Below are 17,143 nucleotides of genomic sequence, written 5' to 3'. Positions count from 1 at the left end.
TCAAAGTTGTTCTAAAACCTAAAAGCATTCTTGTCTTAGGACAACTTTGATGAACTTTTTTGATCCACCTCAGAATGTTGACTACTGTATAATCTATATATTAAAAAAGGAAAGCGTTTCACAAATTATTTGAATTGAACATACATGCTGTATTTTAGTCATTTTTGTAAACAAGTACAAAGTTAATCATTCAACTTTCAGTTCATGTAGAACATTTGGTTTTGATACTATAAGATGCATAAGTGCTTTTAATAAGTATAATAGATATTTTCACTCTTTTGAATTTCAGATGTAGCTAGGACTTAAACGTTAACAATTATTTTTTTGTCGTCATCTTGAATGTGTGACAATGATTTTTTCACTCAGAGGTGCGAGTTTTCCAGATGCACTTGAAGGCAGCATCAGCTGCCTTGATTGGGTCCAAGAAAAATCTGGGCACGGAACAGAGCATCCATGAGCAAAGACGGCAGACACAGCCCTTCTCCACAGGGGGAAACCTTCAAGTTTAGCTCAAATAAAAAAAAAAATTTAAAAAAAAAAAAGCGAAAAACGGTAGGATCCCGAGAGAAAGACAAGAGGCAGCCCCATCGGAATGGAAGATGGAAGTCAGTTTACCACATGAACAGCTTTTAATTGGAAACACAATTGTCACATAATTGACCAACTAATAATATTCAACTCAGAATTAATTTCGGAATGAGCTATATTTGGGGTCTTCTTAAAAAACGACAAAAGGTATTAATTTATGCCATCACAGTGTCTGTAAACAAGGATGGGGAAACATTAAAAACCTTGTGGAGTGACACTTCCTCAAAAAAAAAAAAAAAAAAGCGAAAAACGGTAGGATCCCGAGAGAAAGACAAGAGGCAGCCCCATCGGAATGGAAGATGGAAGTCAGTTTACCACATGAACAGCTTTTAATTGGAAACACAATTGTCACATAATTGACCAACTAATAATATTCAACTCAGAATTAATTTCGGAATGAGCTATATTTGGGGTCTTCTTAAAAAACGACAAAAGGTATTAATTTATGCCATCACAGTGTCTGTAAACAAGGATGGGGAAACATTAAAAACCTTGTGGAGTGACACTTCCTCTCCCTTACAGAGGTGGAAGTTGTTACCTTCTCCTTTACTAAAAAAAAAAAAAAAAAAAAAAAATATATCACTTCTTTCACTTTAAATCACTTCTTTGTCTGGTGGCTTCTGCACAAACAGAAAAATTGCCACAGATGACAGCGTTAATGTTTTGCTTTGTCCAGAATTGTAGGCCTCTATGGTGTGCCAATTTCATTTATTTGTTCTGAAAAATAAATAAATGTAATTCAGAATATTGACATAATTTAGTCCAATTAAACAAGTCACTATAGAATCAATACTGCCCTCTGTTGGATAAAAATGGTATTTTATTAGCTCAACTGACTGCAATTCTGCAACCAGTTGAAATTCCGGTCACAAAAAAAAATAAAATAAAATAAATAAAAAAAAAAAAAGCCACAAACACACATTTAAAAAGATAAAACACTTAAAAACCAATCCACAAATCAGTTCTCAGAAGTGTCAAACATCCTGCAGTCACACACAGTCACGCTCCCTTCCATTTTGAGAAGCTGCCATATACAGACTCCCACGGGACGTTCTTCCTTTTGGGCAAGAGCTGCAGAGGAGTCCTCCGCCAATCAGCATGAGAACCGCTGCCCCCCAACAGATAAAGATCGCTGCTCCCAACTCCCTCTTCTGAGCATGGGCCACTAGAGGATTGTAAAAGTCCCCAATGACCTGATGGGCAGTCCAACTAGATGGCACCAAACCCAAGACCCCCGCAGTGACAAAGAAGGCCCCTCCTGCTACAGCAACCCGGGCCTTTGTGAAACCATCTGGCAAGCAGTTAGTACATTTACCACCTGCAAAACTGGCAAGTATTGCTATCAAACCAACAAGGGAAGCAATGATAAGGATTGCTCGAGAGGCCTGTAGGTCTTGAGGAAGAGCCAGCATGGAGTCGTACACTTTACACTGCATTTGGCCAGTGCTCTGCACTACACAGCTCATCCACAGCCCTTCCCACATAATCTGCGCCGTCACAATGTTGGTCCCAATAAAAGCAGTCACACGCCATAGAGGAAGGGCACATGATATGATGATGCCCAGCCAGCCGAGAACGCCAAGTGTAGTTCCAAGGAGCTGCAAGCTGGTAGACATGTCTGCAAAAAAATACAAATAATAAAATAAGAGAAACCAATACACTTAAAAGGAAAGTATGCAGGTAATGGTTTCTGAAAATGAATCGAGCCATAAGGCATTTTTGTAAACAGTGGCGGCTCGAGGATTTTTTTTTTTGTTGTTGTTGGGGGTGCTAAGGAGGGGCTTAACAGTTCAGAGGGGGTGCTAAAAACTAATTAAATGTAGTTAAAGTAATGAACGCCTAAAAGCTTTAGCTATCTAAATAGCATGCAAATTCAGCCACCTTGCGTCACTCTCAATGCCAACTGGCAGGAAAACATGGTAAATTCTAACCATTTTTTACAATAGATAAAGTGTCGACAATTCATACAACTATTTCCACACAGTGGCATAGCGGACTGGCACGCACTGCGGCCCCCCCAGACAATCTGACTGGTAGGATAAAATGTCAGGACACCTGGGATAACTGTTGCGCACAGTTTGCGCGTTGCTTGCTTGTTACTTGACCCCTCCCCCATAATATCAATTGTTTATAGGCCACATATTAGGCACTTTTTTTTTTTTAGGTTTTTAATGTTTATTAAAATGCTTAATGTTAATGTTAATGAAAGTGACACCAAAAAACAGGAACATCATTAGGAAATCCTTGGGGGGGCTGTGCCGGGGCCCCAGCCTAGCATCGCCACTGTTTGTAAATAATTTGAGGTAGAGTCAAAAGGAAGCTAACTGGTTTGAAAGCGGTGTTGGGAAGGTTACTTTGGAAATGTAATAGGTTATAGATTACAAGTTACCCCATCTAAAATGTAATCAGTCGTGTAATATTTCTATTACTTTGAAGTAAATGTAACTGATTGCATTTGATTATTTCCCTACATTTCTATTTTTTCAACTGTTGATAATTTTCAAACATGTAAATCAGGCAGGGTTAACCTTACAGTATTACTCAACACTGATTACTGTCACTTTCATTATCCTTCATCACTTGAATTAAGATTATAATAATTAAATTTTTAAGCACAGCCACCACAAAAACAGACTTTAGCCCCTACGTTGAGATGATTCTCAGGGTAAATACAGATTTAAAACCATAAGAAATAGTTTAGTTGCTACGATGCCGTTTTGAAATCAAATCTTTGCATACCTATGACAGGAAACACTGGCATCTAACAATGGCTTGGAAAAAAAAAGTTAATCTAAAAAATAAAGCATACACACACCCAAATAGGAAATAAAACGGTTATCGAATAAGCATGTGTCCTATTCTGTGTCCTAAACTCCTAAAACATTGGGGTTTCAGATTTTAGAACGGTCAATGCAATTTATGAAAGAAATCAATTAAATTTGTATGTGGATGTGTGTGAAAATATAGTCCCCCCTGTAATAGTTAACATTTTTCGTAACTGAAATTTTTCGTAACTGATTAAAACTACATTTATTTTGTAATTAAATTACGTAATTTAGTTGTATGTAACCCCAACACTGTTTGAAGGATTTCTGTAAGGGTACAGCATGTGTCCTATTCTGTGTCCTAAACTCCTAAAACATTGGGGTTTCAGATTTTAGAACGGTCAATGCAATTTATGAAAGAAATCAATTAAATTTGTATGTGGATGTGTGTGAAAATATAGTCCCCCCTGTAATAGTTAACATTTTTCGTAACTGAAATTTTTCGTAACTGATTAAAACTACATTTATTTTGTAATGAAATTACGTAATTTAGTTGTATGTAACCCCAACACTGTTTGAAGGACTTCTGTAAGGGTACCGTACCGATGACGCTATACGGCATCTTTACTGCCTTCTACTGCCAAACTGACGACAACGCAACTTACACTGATTTTAACGTAAACCAAGAATAACGTTTTAAAAAGCTGCAGAATTTGGAAATATTTGATCAGTCTGCTAAATTCAAAATCTCCACAATAAACACTTCTTACCTGAGAACCTAAGCTGTAGATGAGCTTACCATTAAATACACAAACACCAATCCAGTCACAATGGTTTCTACAAAGTCCTGAAGCAAAACCAAATAAAATGTACTAATGTGCAAGAAATCAGAACTCTTTAAAAAGATTAGTCACGCCAACAACAACGTCCGTACGCTCCATTCACTTATATTGCTCCAACAACTTGAAGATGCTTTTCTCTGCTGTTAATGATCCATCAGTGATTGGCTGATTATCAATCAATGAATCACTGGTTTGTAGTGTAGCACGCTGTACTGATAACGCTGATAATGATTGCTCATTATCAGGTTACACATTAAAAAAAAAAAAAAATTACAAGTTTATTCGATGATTCTTTTATTTCACAAAACTACAATCAAATGGCCAAGAGGAGTGATTGAGTGATGAGACTGGAGTGCGCCTGCTTGGAAAACGTAGTTAATTAAGGACACAATTAAAGTGATTTGACAACTTATTTGTTTTTGGGGTGTTCATTACGAGACAGATAAAATATTAACATTCCTGACCAACCAATAACATGTTCAGAGTGAACCTACGTCTGGACCACCGTTTGATTGAAGGGGTCATCGTCCAATCACAAAGCAGAAACTGACTGCTCAACGCACAACTGACAGGGCATTCCACCAATCAGATGATTCCGATGGGCGGTCCTTAGCCTCATGGTGACAGTCGTGGTCTCTGTTGTACGCGCTGGTTTAGACAAGCAGTATGGCGGAAGAAGAGAGTGAATTGGAGTTAGACAGGTTTAAGAAAGAGCTGGAGACTTTGTTGAACACTAGTGCAAGCGACGAACGCGGACTCCAGAGCAAGACGTACTGTGAAAGATTCTGTGAGGTAAGATGACAGGCTGGACGAAAGCGTTTGCAAGCTTTATATAAAAAGCAAACAGGGATGTGCTAACTAGTGTTAGCAGCATGTCAGCAGATTCCCCTCCCCCAGTGTACAGCCACCGTGAGCCCAAATCTCACTGTATTTTACACCATTAACTACGGGTGTCTTCAAAATACTGTAGGAGTAGATCTCAGTAGTCTGAGAGTTCATTTTTAATCACGATTTGTAAAACTCGGGCTGTCACTTTCTTTCAGTTAGCTTCATTAGCTGGTTATGTGGCTAACGGTTAGCATTCCCAAGTTGCATTCCAAAACAAGCAGACTGCGAAAGATCAGCTTATGCACACTTCATCATATTTCATTTGCCAGCGATCTCATGAAACAGAAAACGGACCAACCCAGTTTGACAAATCCTTATGCACGACTATAGGGTGTTAAATGATAGAATAACTCGATGCTGTCAGTGTTGGCAATAGTTGATGTCTTATTAACCAGTCTCTGCAAAGGCTGGTTTAAAATCGCTGGTTAGTTCCAACAGTTAACGTTACTAAGCAGCTTTTAATTTCTGATGAAATTGTTGCTAAGTTAATGAATCCATCCTTCTTTCTGTAAAAATAAACTCTTTTATGGTGGTTTACGAAAGTTTGATTGACGTTACCTAATTTGTATCAGTAAGTGCATGTACTGTCATTAAATGCTAGTGACTTCCATGACTATAAACAAACACCAAAAGTCGCTTGACAGTAGTGTTTTCTGGCTTTAGGAGCACATAGCGATAGCAGTATATAATGTCCATATTTTCTTTTTCTATTAATTGTCTCTTTTTATTTTTTTAGTTGGTGGTGGAGCAAACCGGACGATGGCAAGTGCCTCTTCCCCAGCTCCAGGTGTTGCAGAGTGCCCTGTGCTATTTTGTCCATGGTGCGGCATCATTCCCTCCAGAGTGCGAGCATGTACGCTACACTCTGAGTAGTCTGGCCCTGTGAGTATATACTTCTGCTTTTGCCGTTAAATCTTACTTAAAAATGCTGTTAAACTTTTAGGAAGTAGAGCAGACACTGAAGTCATTATTCCCCCTCATGTCGTAAATCTGTGTGACTTTATTATTGCTATTTTGAAGAATGTTGGTTGCCAAACAGACAGTTTACAAAAAAAAAAGAAAGAAAACAAAACACAGAGACATTTCTCGAAATATCTTTTTTGTTCCACAGAAGAAAGAAAGTCATACAGGATTGGAAAAGGAATGTGCAGGGTTACTAATTTCTTTAGCGTTTAAACAGAGGGGTTGTAAAAGTGACTTGAAATGTCTTACTGTATCATACAGTCAAATTTAATACTGAATGCTGATGAAAAATAGGTTATATACATGCAGTTTGCTTGCCTTGCTTTATAATCAATGTATATTAAACGTAAGCGTTCATTTAATCAATATCAGCTAATATAGACATGTTTATTAAAATAAACTGAATCACTGTAATACTGGTATTGTCCCTCATAACCAGTAGTATAACAAGCTTATAAGCAAGATTAATTGGTATATGCCAGTTTGACATAAAAAAAAACCTTTACTCTTTTGATGGTGTTTTGTGCTTCTGATATACACTTTAAAAAATACTATATTAATTTTAATATATTAATGACTAATTTGAATGCAGCAGTGTTGTTTAGTTAACTAGTGTTGCACATACATGGCGGTCAGTAAATGATGACAGAAATTTCTTTCTTTTAGGTGAACTCTTCCATTAAGTATTTGTTACTTTGGATGTCTGTAATGTTAATTGTCTATTCATGGGTAAACGGTGTGTGTTGAAATTGCTGAGGTTGAGTTGACAATAGCAATTCAAAAAGACAGCGAATGCAGTGCAAGTTCCAAAACATCTTTGCCCACCTCCTAATATAAAACTAATCCTGTCTGAATAGGACCTAAATCCACTGGAAGTTATAAAAGTCGCTAAAAGGCATACAGTATCGTTTATTGGAGCAACAGGTTGTAAAAGAAAATAATTACAGAATAACTTATTTAAAAAAAAATATTTACAGGAGTATCTTCGAACTGCTGTTGTTCTTTGGAAAAGATGAATTCATCGAGCATCCTTTAAAAGACATTCTAGACTCATTCCAGGTAACTGCATTACCTCAATCCTATTATTCTTGGGGGGAGCATCATGTTGAATTCTGCTTACTGGACTTTCAGTGCTTATTGTGTTGTGTTACTCATATGTTTCCATGTATATGGTTTGATGTTTTAAAATGGTTTTTCTCCTCTATTCTAGGACTGCTGTGTGAGCCTGGTAAGCCACCAGAATGTTTACCTTCTGCAGGTTAGACATATTATTAAAGATGGAGGTCCTTGGGCAAACCCTGTTCTTCAGGCCATTCTCAAGGATTCAGAACTACCACAAGAAGACGGTTAGTCAATCAAGCTTTTGTTTAAAAACAGTGTATCATCAAATGGTCTATACGCATTTCCTGAACTGTTAATGGAATTGATTATTATAAGAGTCTTTATTTATTGTTTTTGTTCACAGTGGACAAATATCTGAGCTCAGAAGTATCCGTTTTCATTGAGCTACGTGCGCGTTATCTGGTGGCCTGTGAGAGGCTTCCGGAGGCATTGGCACTGACAAGAAGATGCATCCGGCACTCTGTTGTAGGGAGGCATCTCTATTTCAAGCAAGCCTACCTCATCTGCCTTTGGAGGGCTTCTCTTCATGAGCGCTTGAACAAGGGGGTGAGTGAGAAGTTATATAATTAATAGTAACACCTAGGCCTGGGCAATAAAACGGTATGGGTATTTATCGACGGTACACCTTCATCGATAACGCTAGAAAAATGTTCGATATACCGTACACTAGTTACACTCTAGTTTCATTTAATCGCACATGATATGAGTGACAAGCAGACAGCACACACGAACACAGCTGAAATGAGTGCTGTGCCTTCTTGTGATGAGGAGATTGTAAATAAAAAATGAATATTAGTCAAATTTTAAATGTTAAACTTTGCATTTGAATGCAAAAACGGTGCAATTGAATGTTAGGTGTGCTTAGGGGGAGCCTTATTAGTGGCGCACGAGATGCAGTGATAATGAAAGTGTCGTTGTTGCATTTCAAAGGGATAGTTCACCCAAAAATGAAAATTCTGTCATTGATTACTCACCCTCATGTCGTTCCAAACCCGTAAGACCTTCGTTCATCTTCGGAACACAATTTAAGATATTTTTGACGAAATCTGAGAACGTGCATCCACAAGTGACGCAGTAGAGACGAAAATGTGGAATAAAGTAGTTATTTTTGTTTTCTTTGCGCAAAAAGGTATTCTCGTAGCGTCGTAACAGCTTGTGGGTGGGTTAATAAAGGCCAGTCCTGTCTTGTACAAAGGAGGGCCTTGAAGTAAAAAAGGATGAGAGCCATCGATTTTGGTGTCCATGGCAAGTGCACCTTTTTCCATTGAGCTTAAGTGAAATAAAAAAAGAGGGATTGCGAGTTGTATGAATAGTTGTATATTATATTTAATTATATATTTAATTCCAACGTTTCTTTTTCGTCCTACTTTTTTGCAGTATCTTGATGGTGTAACCCCTAATATGCACTGCAGAAGACTGTAATGCCTCATATATAATTAGCGAAGCATAGATGTGGTGTAAATAAGAGACTTATTGTGCAGTGTTGGCTTAATTGATTAGTAATGGCAGCATTCTTGAAAGTCTAGAACTCTGCACATAGACAGTCAGTGAACTTTTGCTGGGCTGAAACAGTTTAGGTGTAAGGTAGATAATTTATTCAAAATTTAGTACAAATATATATTTTATTTTTTTTAATGTGCAAAGAGGGCCAGTGTGAAGTTGGCCTCTTAAACTGGGAAGGCAAATACATTTTTAGTTTTGAAAGTCCACATAAAGAAAAGCACATGCATTTGTCTCATGCAAAATAAGTATTTTACAGTAAAATAATGCAATATTAGGGCTGTGACTGGCATTATTTTTATTTATTTTTTTTTACCACTGTTCTAGTAAAGGGGTTGATGTACAAATTACACTTTTGATGTGATTCAGGCTTTAAAAGTGCATTAAAATACAAAGTCCTTGAACATGGAAAGCAGAAATGTAGTATCTAGAAATGTAGAGGGTTGTGGGACACAAGCAGGATAGAGGCTTTCTCTTCTCTCATATTCATGTTTCTCCCAATATTCTAATGCAGTTGACACTGTAAATGGTCAGAAAAGCTAATTATTTTCCACACAAGCAAGACATTTAAATTGGATGTTGAGCTGCTGGGTAAAGCAAAACTGAATTACCAGCATTTGTGAAATTTTCTGTAATAGGGAGCCATGGACATGATATGTGGAAAAAATAGATATCAGAAAAAAAAAAATAGATATTCAAAATTTGTTTCCACAACTTGTTCATTTGTGCCTATGGCTTATTAATTGCCCCAACTCAGACATCACAAACACAGCTTTTACTGTTCTTTAAAGGTGAAGGTATGTCTCAACAGGTAAAAGTAGACTACTTTCAATAAAACGTCCAACATATTAGGAATAATTTTAACAAAGTTTAGCTTACCTGTCGAGTAGAAACTCTGACAGAATCTGAATTTCTTTTTCCACACCTGGCTAAACTCTAAATTAAAACTAAGTAATGATTTAGTACAACTTGGTCACAATTTAACTGAGCTGAGGGAACAAATGAACAAGTTATGGGAAAGAATTCTTAATTCAGTGGAACTGCAGTGGGGTTATTGTCATGCAAACTGTACAATATCACATTATGTTGACTTACGTTTTATATATAAACAACTGAAGCTTTAAATAACCTCAAACAATACAACTACACAATATCACATTAGGTTGCCTTGGCTTACATTTTAATGGTCTGTTCTGTTTAGTGGTCTTAAAAAGATATTAAAAATGTCCAAATATTTTTGTTTTAATCTATTGGATTATATTGCAATATATTGTTTTAAAATATTGGAATATGATGAACAATGTCATAGATCACACTATTGTTTTATTTTCTAAAGATGGCAGACATTGATGGGAAGGATGCTGTAGAGATACTCTGCATGATGGAGAATGAAGTGAAAGAGGAGACTGTTTTGATGATGAGTAAAGGCTTCCTATCTCAGAAGCTTCAGATTGGAGAAATGTACTACCTTTGGTGGGTCTCTCAAGCACTATGGACATTTACAAGGGGAATTGTGTTCAGTGTATTGCCCCTCTTTGTAGCATTCAATGTTTTTACACAATCATTGTAACAGCCTGACCAGAAGATAGTACTGAAGGTGCAGAGGATCACAGTCTTATTTCTTGCACTTTTTTTTTATTCCCATAAAGGGATTTGGTCTTCATATGGAGCAGACTCTACCTGCGATTGAACCTCTCCAAGGAGGGCTTCCTAGAGGAATGCAAAATAATGATCCTGTCAGCCATCAACATAAAAGCGATTTTCCCATTTATGAAGGTGATTTTGGAAGAGGTAAGATATTAAATATGTAATTGTAGACATAGACAAAAATCGAATTGAACATGTATATCAATATTTATAGTAAGATAGTGTTTATGAAATGTTCTGTTTAAGTGTCTTTTATTGAAATGACCACAGCAATACAATTTGTGGTTTTATTTTTTCAGTTTGGAAAAGATGGCCTGGGGTTTTGTGTGGAGCTTTGTGCACGAGCCTTGCAGACTGGCCTTAAGAATGATCCTGTCGCAAAGTCTCTTATCTACAAAACCATTGCATACCTGCTCCCTAATGACCTTGAGGTCTGTAGGGCTTGTGCACTGCTAGTTTTCTTCCTAGAGAGAACTGTTGAGTCATACAAGAACGTGTTCCTCCTATATACTCACCCTGATCAAGAGTACCATGCAGACACCAGTCTTGTGGGTAACAGTGTACGCTTTGACGTTCTCCAGATCCTGAAAAAAGACCTGTACTTTGACCCCGAGTTCTGGAGCCTTCTCAACATTGAAACAAACTGTCTGAAGCTAATGAGCGATAAGGTTGGTAAAGCAGCTTTATGTGAAATCATGCAAAGGGACAAGTGGATGCCAAGCTACTGTGTGAAAGGATGTTGTCAGTGTTACACAGACAACACATTTGGCACTATCAGTAAAGCAGAGAAACATACCAATCGAAAAAAACAGGAAGTGGAGCCAGTGAAAACTTGGGTTAATTCTGCCTCAGGGGAAGCATCCTCCAAACCTCCAGGCAAAAGGCGGGGGAGGAAGCCAGGGACACAGCTTGTAAAAGATTCAGAGGCCTGTCCCATTCGACGTTCATTTAGGCAATTGGACTCGGCAAAGAATCATGCCAGGCAACTTAATAGTAGACGCCAGAGACTCCTTTCACGGCAGACAGAGATGAGCACTCTGAAGCGCAAGGGAAGGAAACCACAATGGCTTTTGGACCAGTTGGCTGCCCAAGCAGAAAACGGGGAACCTCAACAAGACAAGAAACCAGGAAGGAAACCAAAGCAGTCAAATCGTTTAAAGGATATTTCAGTTGAGGAGCCATTAAGTGAAATCACAATGAAATTTTCTTACCCTGATAATGAAGTTGACATCTCTTCTGATGTCCAGGCCTCACTGTTTTCCACGGAGACCACTCATATGACAGAAAGCAGTGCTGACAAAACTGCATCTCAAGAGAATTTGAAATGGCCTGACAGTGCTACGTCTCTTATTGAGTTACTATCAGCAGAATCTACTCCATGTTGGAAAAAGGACTTCAGGGTGACGGAGGAGATTGTTTTCCGGGAGCAAGGCCTTTCTATGGTGCGGAAATTCCACACATATTCAAGACCAGTTGAATTAGAAGGAATATCAGTCAACAGTTTACCCAAAGATGAAGTTAAGCTGGACCATAATGAATCCAAACAAAAAAGACAGTCTGCTGAGCAACAATGTGAACCTGCAGATAGCCTTGAAGCTGCTGCACAGGATAAAAATGCTGTGGAAATCAAGGCTACACCGATCCTTGTTACAAATGAGGAACCATCCACTCCTGCTGAAGCCATTCTTGAGCCAGTTAAAGAATTCATTGAGCATCCCAAAGTTAATGACTTATCAAGTCCCCAAGATGCAAACACCAAATATCCAGACTATGGTCCTTACAGTCCTATTAGTCCTCCAGAAAATACTACTGTTGATCTTCCACCAGAAGTGACAACTCTTACCACAGCTGATGCCATTCCTGTACCTGATAGTATGCCAGAAAACGTGACGGGTCTTCATGAGGATGCTCCTCCAGTTCTTACTGAAGTGATGATGCTCCCTGATGCTACAGTCGCTACTTTGAGTGAAAGCGAGATTGCCACTTCTTCTAAAATTGTGCATGAGAGTATGGAGGTGCCAGCGCTGTCACCAAGACCTGAGGAGACATCACCGGAAATGCATGCAGCTGTTGATGGTCTAGTCCCTGACCTTATTCCCCCAAGTGATGCAAGTTGCCAGCTTTCAGTTAACTGCAGTCTTTGCAATAAAGAAACCAAATACCCATACATTCTGCGGCATGCAATGTTTCATCATCGGATTGACAGAAAGTGCATGTTCTGTCACAAACGCTACACTCATGGGCGCAGCCCGTCAGTCCATTTTAAAGTGCACATTCAAGAGCTGAAAAAGTCTAATGGGCTTTTTAATGAAAATATTTGTGAGAATGCCACTGAGAACACCTTGCTACGTTCCCAGACAAGACTGTTTAAACGTGTGAATCCTGCCATGAAGAATAGGTTTAGAAACATCAAAATGAGGTTAAACTGTACTTTGAACATCACAGATTTGCACAGGGAAGGGCAAAGTTCAGAGCCTAAAGTGAGATTACGGGCAAGGTTAGTTAAGAATTCAGATACTCCAAGTACATCGGAAGTACAAAAGGAGAAAGTTTGCAAGATGAAGAGAAAACATGTGTTAGCAAAGAGATCTCAGTCCATAGATGAGAACAAAAAGTTTTGCAGAATAGGACTAGTAAGGAAGAGAGCAAAGACAATGCAAACACTAACTCCAGATGACAACCATTCAGATACCAAGGGCAACTTGGCTCATAGGGTAAATGGAGTGATCAGAAAGAAAAGAAAAGTGAAGAGTGAGCCTGAGACAAATACCCTTGATGAAAAGATTCAGACATCATTACCACAGGACAGCAAAGTGAAAATCAAGAGTGTAGAAAGTCATAAAGTCAATATCAAGACTGAATCTGAGAATGTAGAAGTGACAAAAGACAAGAGCAAAACAAAATTAAAAAGAAAAGATAAAATGCTGGACTCTGGGCTGAAAAAGAAGAAGATTACTCCTGGAGATCAAAAAGAGGATGGAGAAGATGTAAAGAAGAGGAAGATAACAAACAGCCCGGAAGCCAGTTCTGAGAATCAGGAACCCAAAGACAGTAATACAGAATTCAAGGATATAAATCCAATAGGGCATAAGAATGGGACTCCCCCAAAACCCAAACAGCCTTCCACACCATTCCAGGGAAAAAGAACTGGAGCATCTACGCATGTCAGATGCCCTGTGGAGATATGTACATTTAGTGCAAAGTCAATCCTTGTCCTTTCACATGTGCTGTCTCACCACCATGGCGACAAGAAGGCGCTTGTGTTCTTTTTCAACTTTGGAAAGGAAAAATGTCTTTTCTGTTGCAGAAAGATATTCAACCCTCAGCATTTTTTTGACCATGTCATATGCCACAGAGGTGAGCTGAAGTTCCCATGCTACCATTACGGCTGCAAGGAGAGGTACCAAACACGTATGGAGCTTAGTGAACACATGTTAGGCCATCATCCCTTGAAAGCGATGTGCTGCTTTCCTGGCTGCTCTATGCAAGTTGAGAGCGGTATGCTCCTGTATAAGCATGAGAAAATGCATTATCGACCCGATACAAATTCGGGAAAAAATCCATTCCCCAAAGAATCTGAATCAACAGGGCACGGAGCCCCTCGAAGCCAGGAAGATAATATGGAGGCACCAGCAAATTCTTCAGTCAGTCAACAAATTCTGGGTGCAGCCAATTCGAAGGGTCCTGCAAATCAAGATGATGATGGAAAACCTTTGGTCCTCAATAAAAGTTCCCAAAACTACAGTAGCAAAAACCATAGCCTTGTTAATGGGCATAGCGAGGGTGACAAAGTTGTTCCTCCCAATCCTTCAGATCCAGTCATTAAAGAGCAGGAACCAACGGTTTTAGGAAAACCTGTAACTAAAAAATTCGTTCGACCTCTTCCCTCTGCCTATCTGGATGAGTCTTACATTAGCATGCCAAAACGCTGGAAGGCACCCCAGGTGGGCTCAAAGTTATTAGGCTCTGTGTCAAAGGCAGAAAAACTGCCTACCAGGCAGCGCTGCTCTCGATGCTTTCAGTCTTTCAACAGTGAGGAAGAGCTGCAGACACATAAGGACAAATGCACATCCCTCTTTGGTTTTGATTCGGATGATGAAAGTAAGTACCTTTTTTTTTATGAATCTGAAGTTATTTATTTAATTTTTGTTGTTGAATACTTTGTTTTTGTTTTCAACAGGTGCCTCCTGAATTTGGAGAAGCAAGCCTCTCTACTGAGAAAACTGCTAAATGCTGCTGTGGGCGATCAGCGTTCTTACGTGTGTGCTTAACATCTTTGTCAGCGTCTCGAAACGGAACTAGATTGAGAACTACATGGGAAATGAATTATCACTCATTGTAGTCTTCTATGGCCGATCTGCTGCTTTATTTCAGAGCGAAGGTCTGTTAATTATTCTTTAAAAAATCTGACATTATTATTATTATTATTTTCCAAAGTCTTTTGAGACTTGGGACTATTTTTTACTTGATTGTCATCTTTGCTAGAAAATGAATAAGTTTGTCTTTCTATAAAATGCACAACAGATGCTTTTGACTCTCTCCTCACTTCCTGCCACAGTGCTTAGCCTGTTCTCTCATTTTTTGCTTGTCTTTTCAATTCCTGGATATGAGAGGCCACCAAGGACCATGACACTACAAGACGAGTTGGTCTGTTTTTCTGGCCAGTGTAAATACCTGCTCTAGAAAGCAAAAAATGGTGTGCTAAGTGGTGGTTAATGAAAGGTTTAACTTGGCTGTTTTAAGACAATGGGTCAGGTATTTACCAGTGTTACATTGTGCTTTATGAGCAGAAGTACTGGATGGAAACTAGTAGGCCACTTTAAGTATTGCAAGCACACTCTAAATATGTTCTTTTATTATTTTTCATAGACTTAATATGTAAACCTTTGTAAATTGTTACTAACTGCATATTTTGCAAATGTCATTAACTCGCATATGTTTAAGTCGGTGGACACCTGGGAAGAATTAAAGACATCAAGTCTTTAAATGAAGGACTTTGACTTCGGTTGAGAAAGCCTATAGAACTGTTGGCCTGTAACTGGTGCTGCTGGAAAGGCCTAGTCTTTAAGACTGCAGATTCTCCTGTTAATGGAGGAGTGTATATGTGCCACAAAGCCTCATTGAACATTGTCATGACATATTCTAAATGACTTCTCTTTAAACTGAAGAAAATTGTAAGGGGAGGACTAATTTGTGTCTCAGACAGAGGCATGCTTATAGCTGTTCCATTGATGAACAGTAACAGTCTTATTTATTCTTTTTTTTTTTTGTATCTTCTGTAAATGTTTGAAGAGTTTAAATAGTGTATGATTGGATTGGGTGACTGGTTTATATATAAAGAGCTTTTTTTGTCCTGATTAATAAACAAACTTGAAGGTGAGTTGTGTTTGTTGGTTTATTGTAAACAGCCGTTGTATTGTATATCGTTAGCACTTGCACAACATAATGTTTTAATTTTCTCAGTTTATGTGGTAAAAATGAACTAGTTTGCTGCGTCTCCGTCCACGGGAGGCGCTGTTCGCTGTTAGGTTAAGTTTATCATAGCTGTTGCCACATAAAGGTTTTCTGTACTGATTTTTTTCGGGACGCTTTGATCGCGACAGTACCTTTAAGTGCCTTTGTGTAAAATTATAAGCTGTATGAGTAAAGCACATGCCAAACGTTTAAAAGAATAGTGTTATGCATTTCCCTCTCAAAATTGCATTATACCATGCAATTTCTAAACACTTGGCAACCTCGACAATCGCGGCTGCAGCCATAGCAGCCAGATTCAGCTTGGTAAGTTAAACAAAGCGGACAACTAGCGAGCAAGCCGTTATGCCAATACATTTTTTTTCCGTAAAAAAACCTAAAATTGAGAGTAAAGCATTTGCGGGGACAGTTTCAAAACGCTATACATAGTTATTATATAATGACATTTTCTTTCTAATGACATGTAATTTAACAGTTTAATGGATCGTATGTAACGTTAGCTAACCAGTAGCTAACTGGTTAGCCTTTCGGTGAGGCTGCATTGGCTCGGGTAACGTTAGTGAGCAAAATGAAACTAAACTGTATGGTCAGTATTGTAAGTGACCGTCTGCTAATTATAGGATGTATCTTAGTTTATATTTTTTAGTTTACATCGTCCTTAATTCTCTACTAGAAAACATAAAAGGTCTGTAATCAAATCTTTATGAATCACTCAGATAGGCAGATAAAAGCGTACTAGCAGATAACGGGTTAATTGAAAGAAAATCAGTCAGGAACGTCAGTAATCAGCCACAACGGCTGTCATGAAATAATAAATCCCAGTTCAGGCACTTGGGGTGAAATGTTCAATCTGATGGCGAGCTGCTGCAACTGGTTGAAACGATGGAGAGAACCTGCAAGGTGAGTGTCCAAGTTATCTCGTGCGTGTGTCAGAGAGACTGAAGTAACTTATTTAGCAACTCGTTTCTGAGCAGAACTGTCAGTGAGCTCTTACAATGTGCAATTGTATTTACCTGTATTTGTACAGTGGTCCCAATAAGCCACACTTTTGCCATAGTTTTGACCTTAACCTGTGCGACTGTCCTCTGTATATTTTATGTCTCTGTCTTTATTTATTGGCAACAAACATTCAATTTGGCTGATGAAAGTGACCACACACCAAGTACCTTTGAAATGTTTACTATTATTTTGTATTGCAATGGGAAGTGCAGTGTGTAACTCTCAAAATGCGTCATTGAATGATTATTGTCGTTTTGAAATAAAAAAATTTTTACTTTCCCCCCTTATGATTCAACAGTTATTGTACAACGGAAATAATGCCATAGAAAATATTAAGTGGCATTTATTTTAAAGGAA

At 38.4% G+C, this 17,143-nt stretch overlaps 3 protein-coding genes across 8 annotated transcripts in view; 2 read left to right on the top strand and 1 right to left on the bottom strand.

Moving 5' to 3' along the window:
* Positions 1-1,220: 1,220 nt before the first annotated feature.
* LOC107691622 (claudin-like protein ZF-A9) lies at positions 1,221-4,316 on the bottom strand. Of its 2 annotated transcripts, none has more exons than XM_016490312.1 (2): positions 4,153-4,316; positions 1,221-2,206 (listed from the first exon to the last, which is right to left on the bottom strand). In XM_016490312.1, exon 2 carries the CDS (start codon positions 2,202-2,204, stop codon positions 1,578-1,580), a length of 627 nt encoding a protein of 208 aa, XP_016345798.1. In that variant the 5' UTR covers positions 2,205-2,206; positions 4,153-4,316; the 3' UTR covers positions 1,221-1,577. The 2 variants fall into 2 exon arrangements, with proteins under 2 accessions (XP_016345798.1, XP_016345796.1); XM_016490310.1 differs by having other exon boundaries at positions 1,224-2,206; positions 4,124-4,315.
* Positions 4,317-4,830: 514 nt separating this feature from the next.
* LOC107691599 (uncharacterized) lies at positions 4,831-15,686 on the top strand. The gene is made up of 9 exons (XM_016490272.1): positions 4,831-4,987; positions 5,820-5,965; positions 7,024-7,105; positions 7,257-7,392; positions 7,512-7,714; positions 10,005-10,141; positions 10,318-10,459; positions 10,615-14,416; positions 14,496-15,686. Exons 1-9 carry the CDS (start codon positions 4,862-4,864, stop codon positions 14,504-14,506), a joined length of 4,785 nt encoding a protein of 1,594 aa, XP_016345758.1. The 5' UTR covers positions 4,831-4,861; the 3' UTR covers positions 14,507-15,686.
* A 503-nt stretch (positions 15,687-16,189) lies between these two features.
* Positions 16,190-17,143, top strand: part of LOC107691600 (ADP-ribosylation factor-like protein 13B) — a 24,715-nt gene continuing 23,761 nt past the window's right edge. For all 5 annotated transcript variants that reach the window (XM_016490279.1, XM_016490276.1, XM_016490274.1 and 2 more), the window contains exon 1: positions 16,190-16,687. In XM_016490279.1, the coding sequence (XP_016345765.1) occupies positions 16,629-16,687 (59 nt within the window). In that variant the 5' untranslated portion in view covers positions 16,190-16,628. The remainder of the gene's footprint in view (positions 16,688-17,143) is intronic.

Source organism: Sinocyclocheilus anshuiensis, unplaced genomic scaffold (assembly GCF_001515605.1).
Source record: "Sinocyclocheilus anshuiensis isolate Anshui unplaced genomic scaffold, SAMN03320099.WGS_v1.1 scaffold442, whole genome shotgun sequence".
Lineage (NCBI taxonomy): Eukaryota > Metazoa > Chordata > Actinopteri > Cypriniformes > Cyprinidae > Sinocyclocheilus > Sinocyclocheilus anshuiensis.
Note: the sequence above shows the minus strand (reverse complement) of the source record. Positions and strands in the feature narration are given on the sequence as shown.

Coding starts and splice junctions, on each gene's coding strand:
- LOC107691622 (XM_016490312.1), bottom strand. CDS start 2,204: ATGTCTACCAGCTTGCAGCTCCTTGGAACTACACTTGGCGTTCTCGGC.
- LOC107691599 (XM_016490272.1), top strand. CDS start 4,862: ATGGCGGAAGAAGAGAGTGAATTGGAGTTAGACAGGTTTAAGAAAGAG. Junction 5,966..7,023: donor ACTCTGAGTAGTCTGGCCCT/GTGAGTATATAC, acceptor AAATATTTACAG/GAGTATCTTCGAACTGCTGT. Junction 7,393..7,511: donor AGAACTACCACAAGAAGACG/GTTAGTCAATCA, acceptor TTTTGTTCACAG/TGGACAAATATCTGAGCTCA.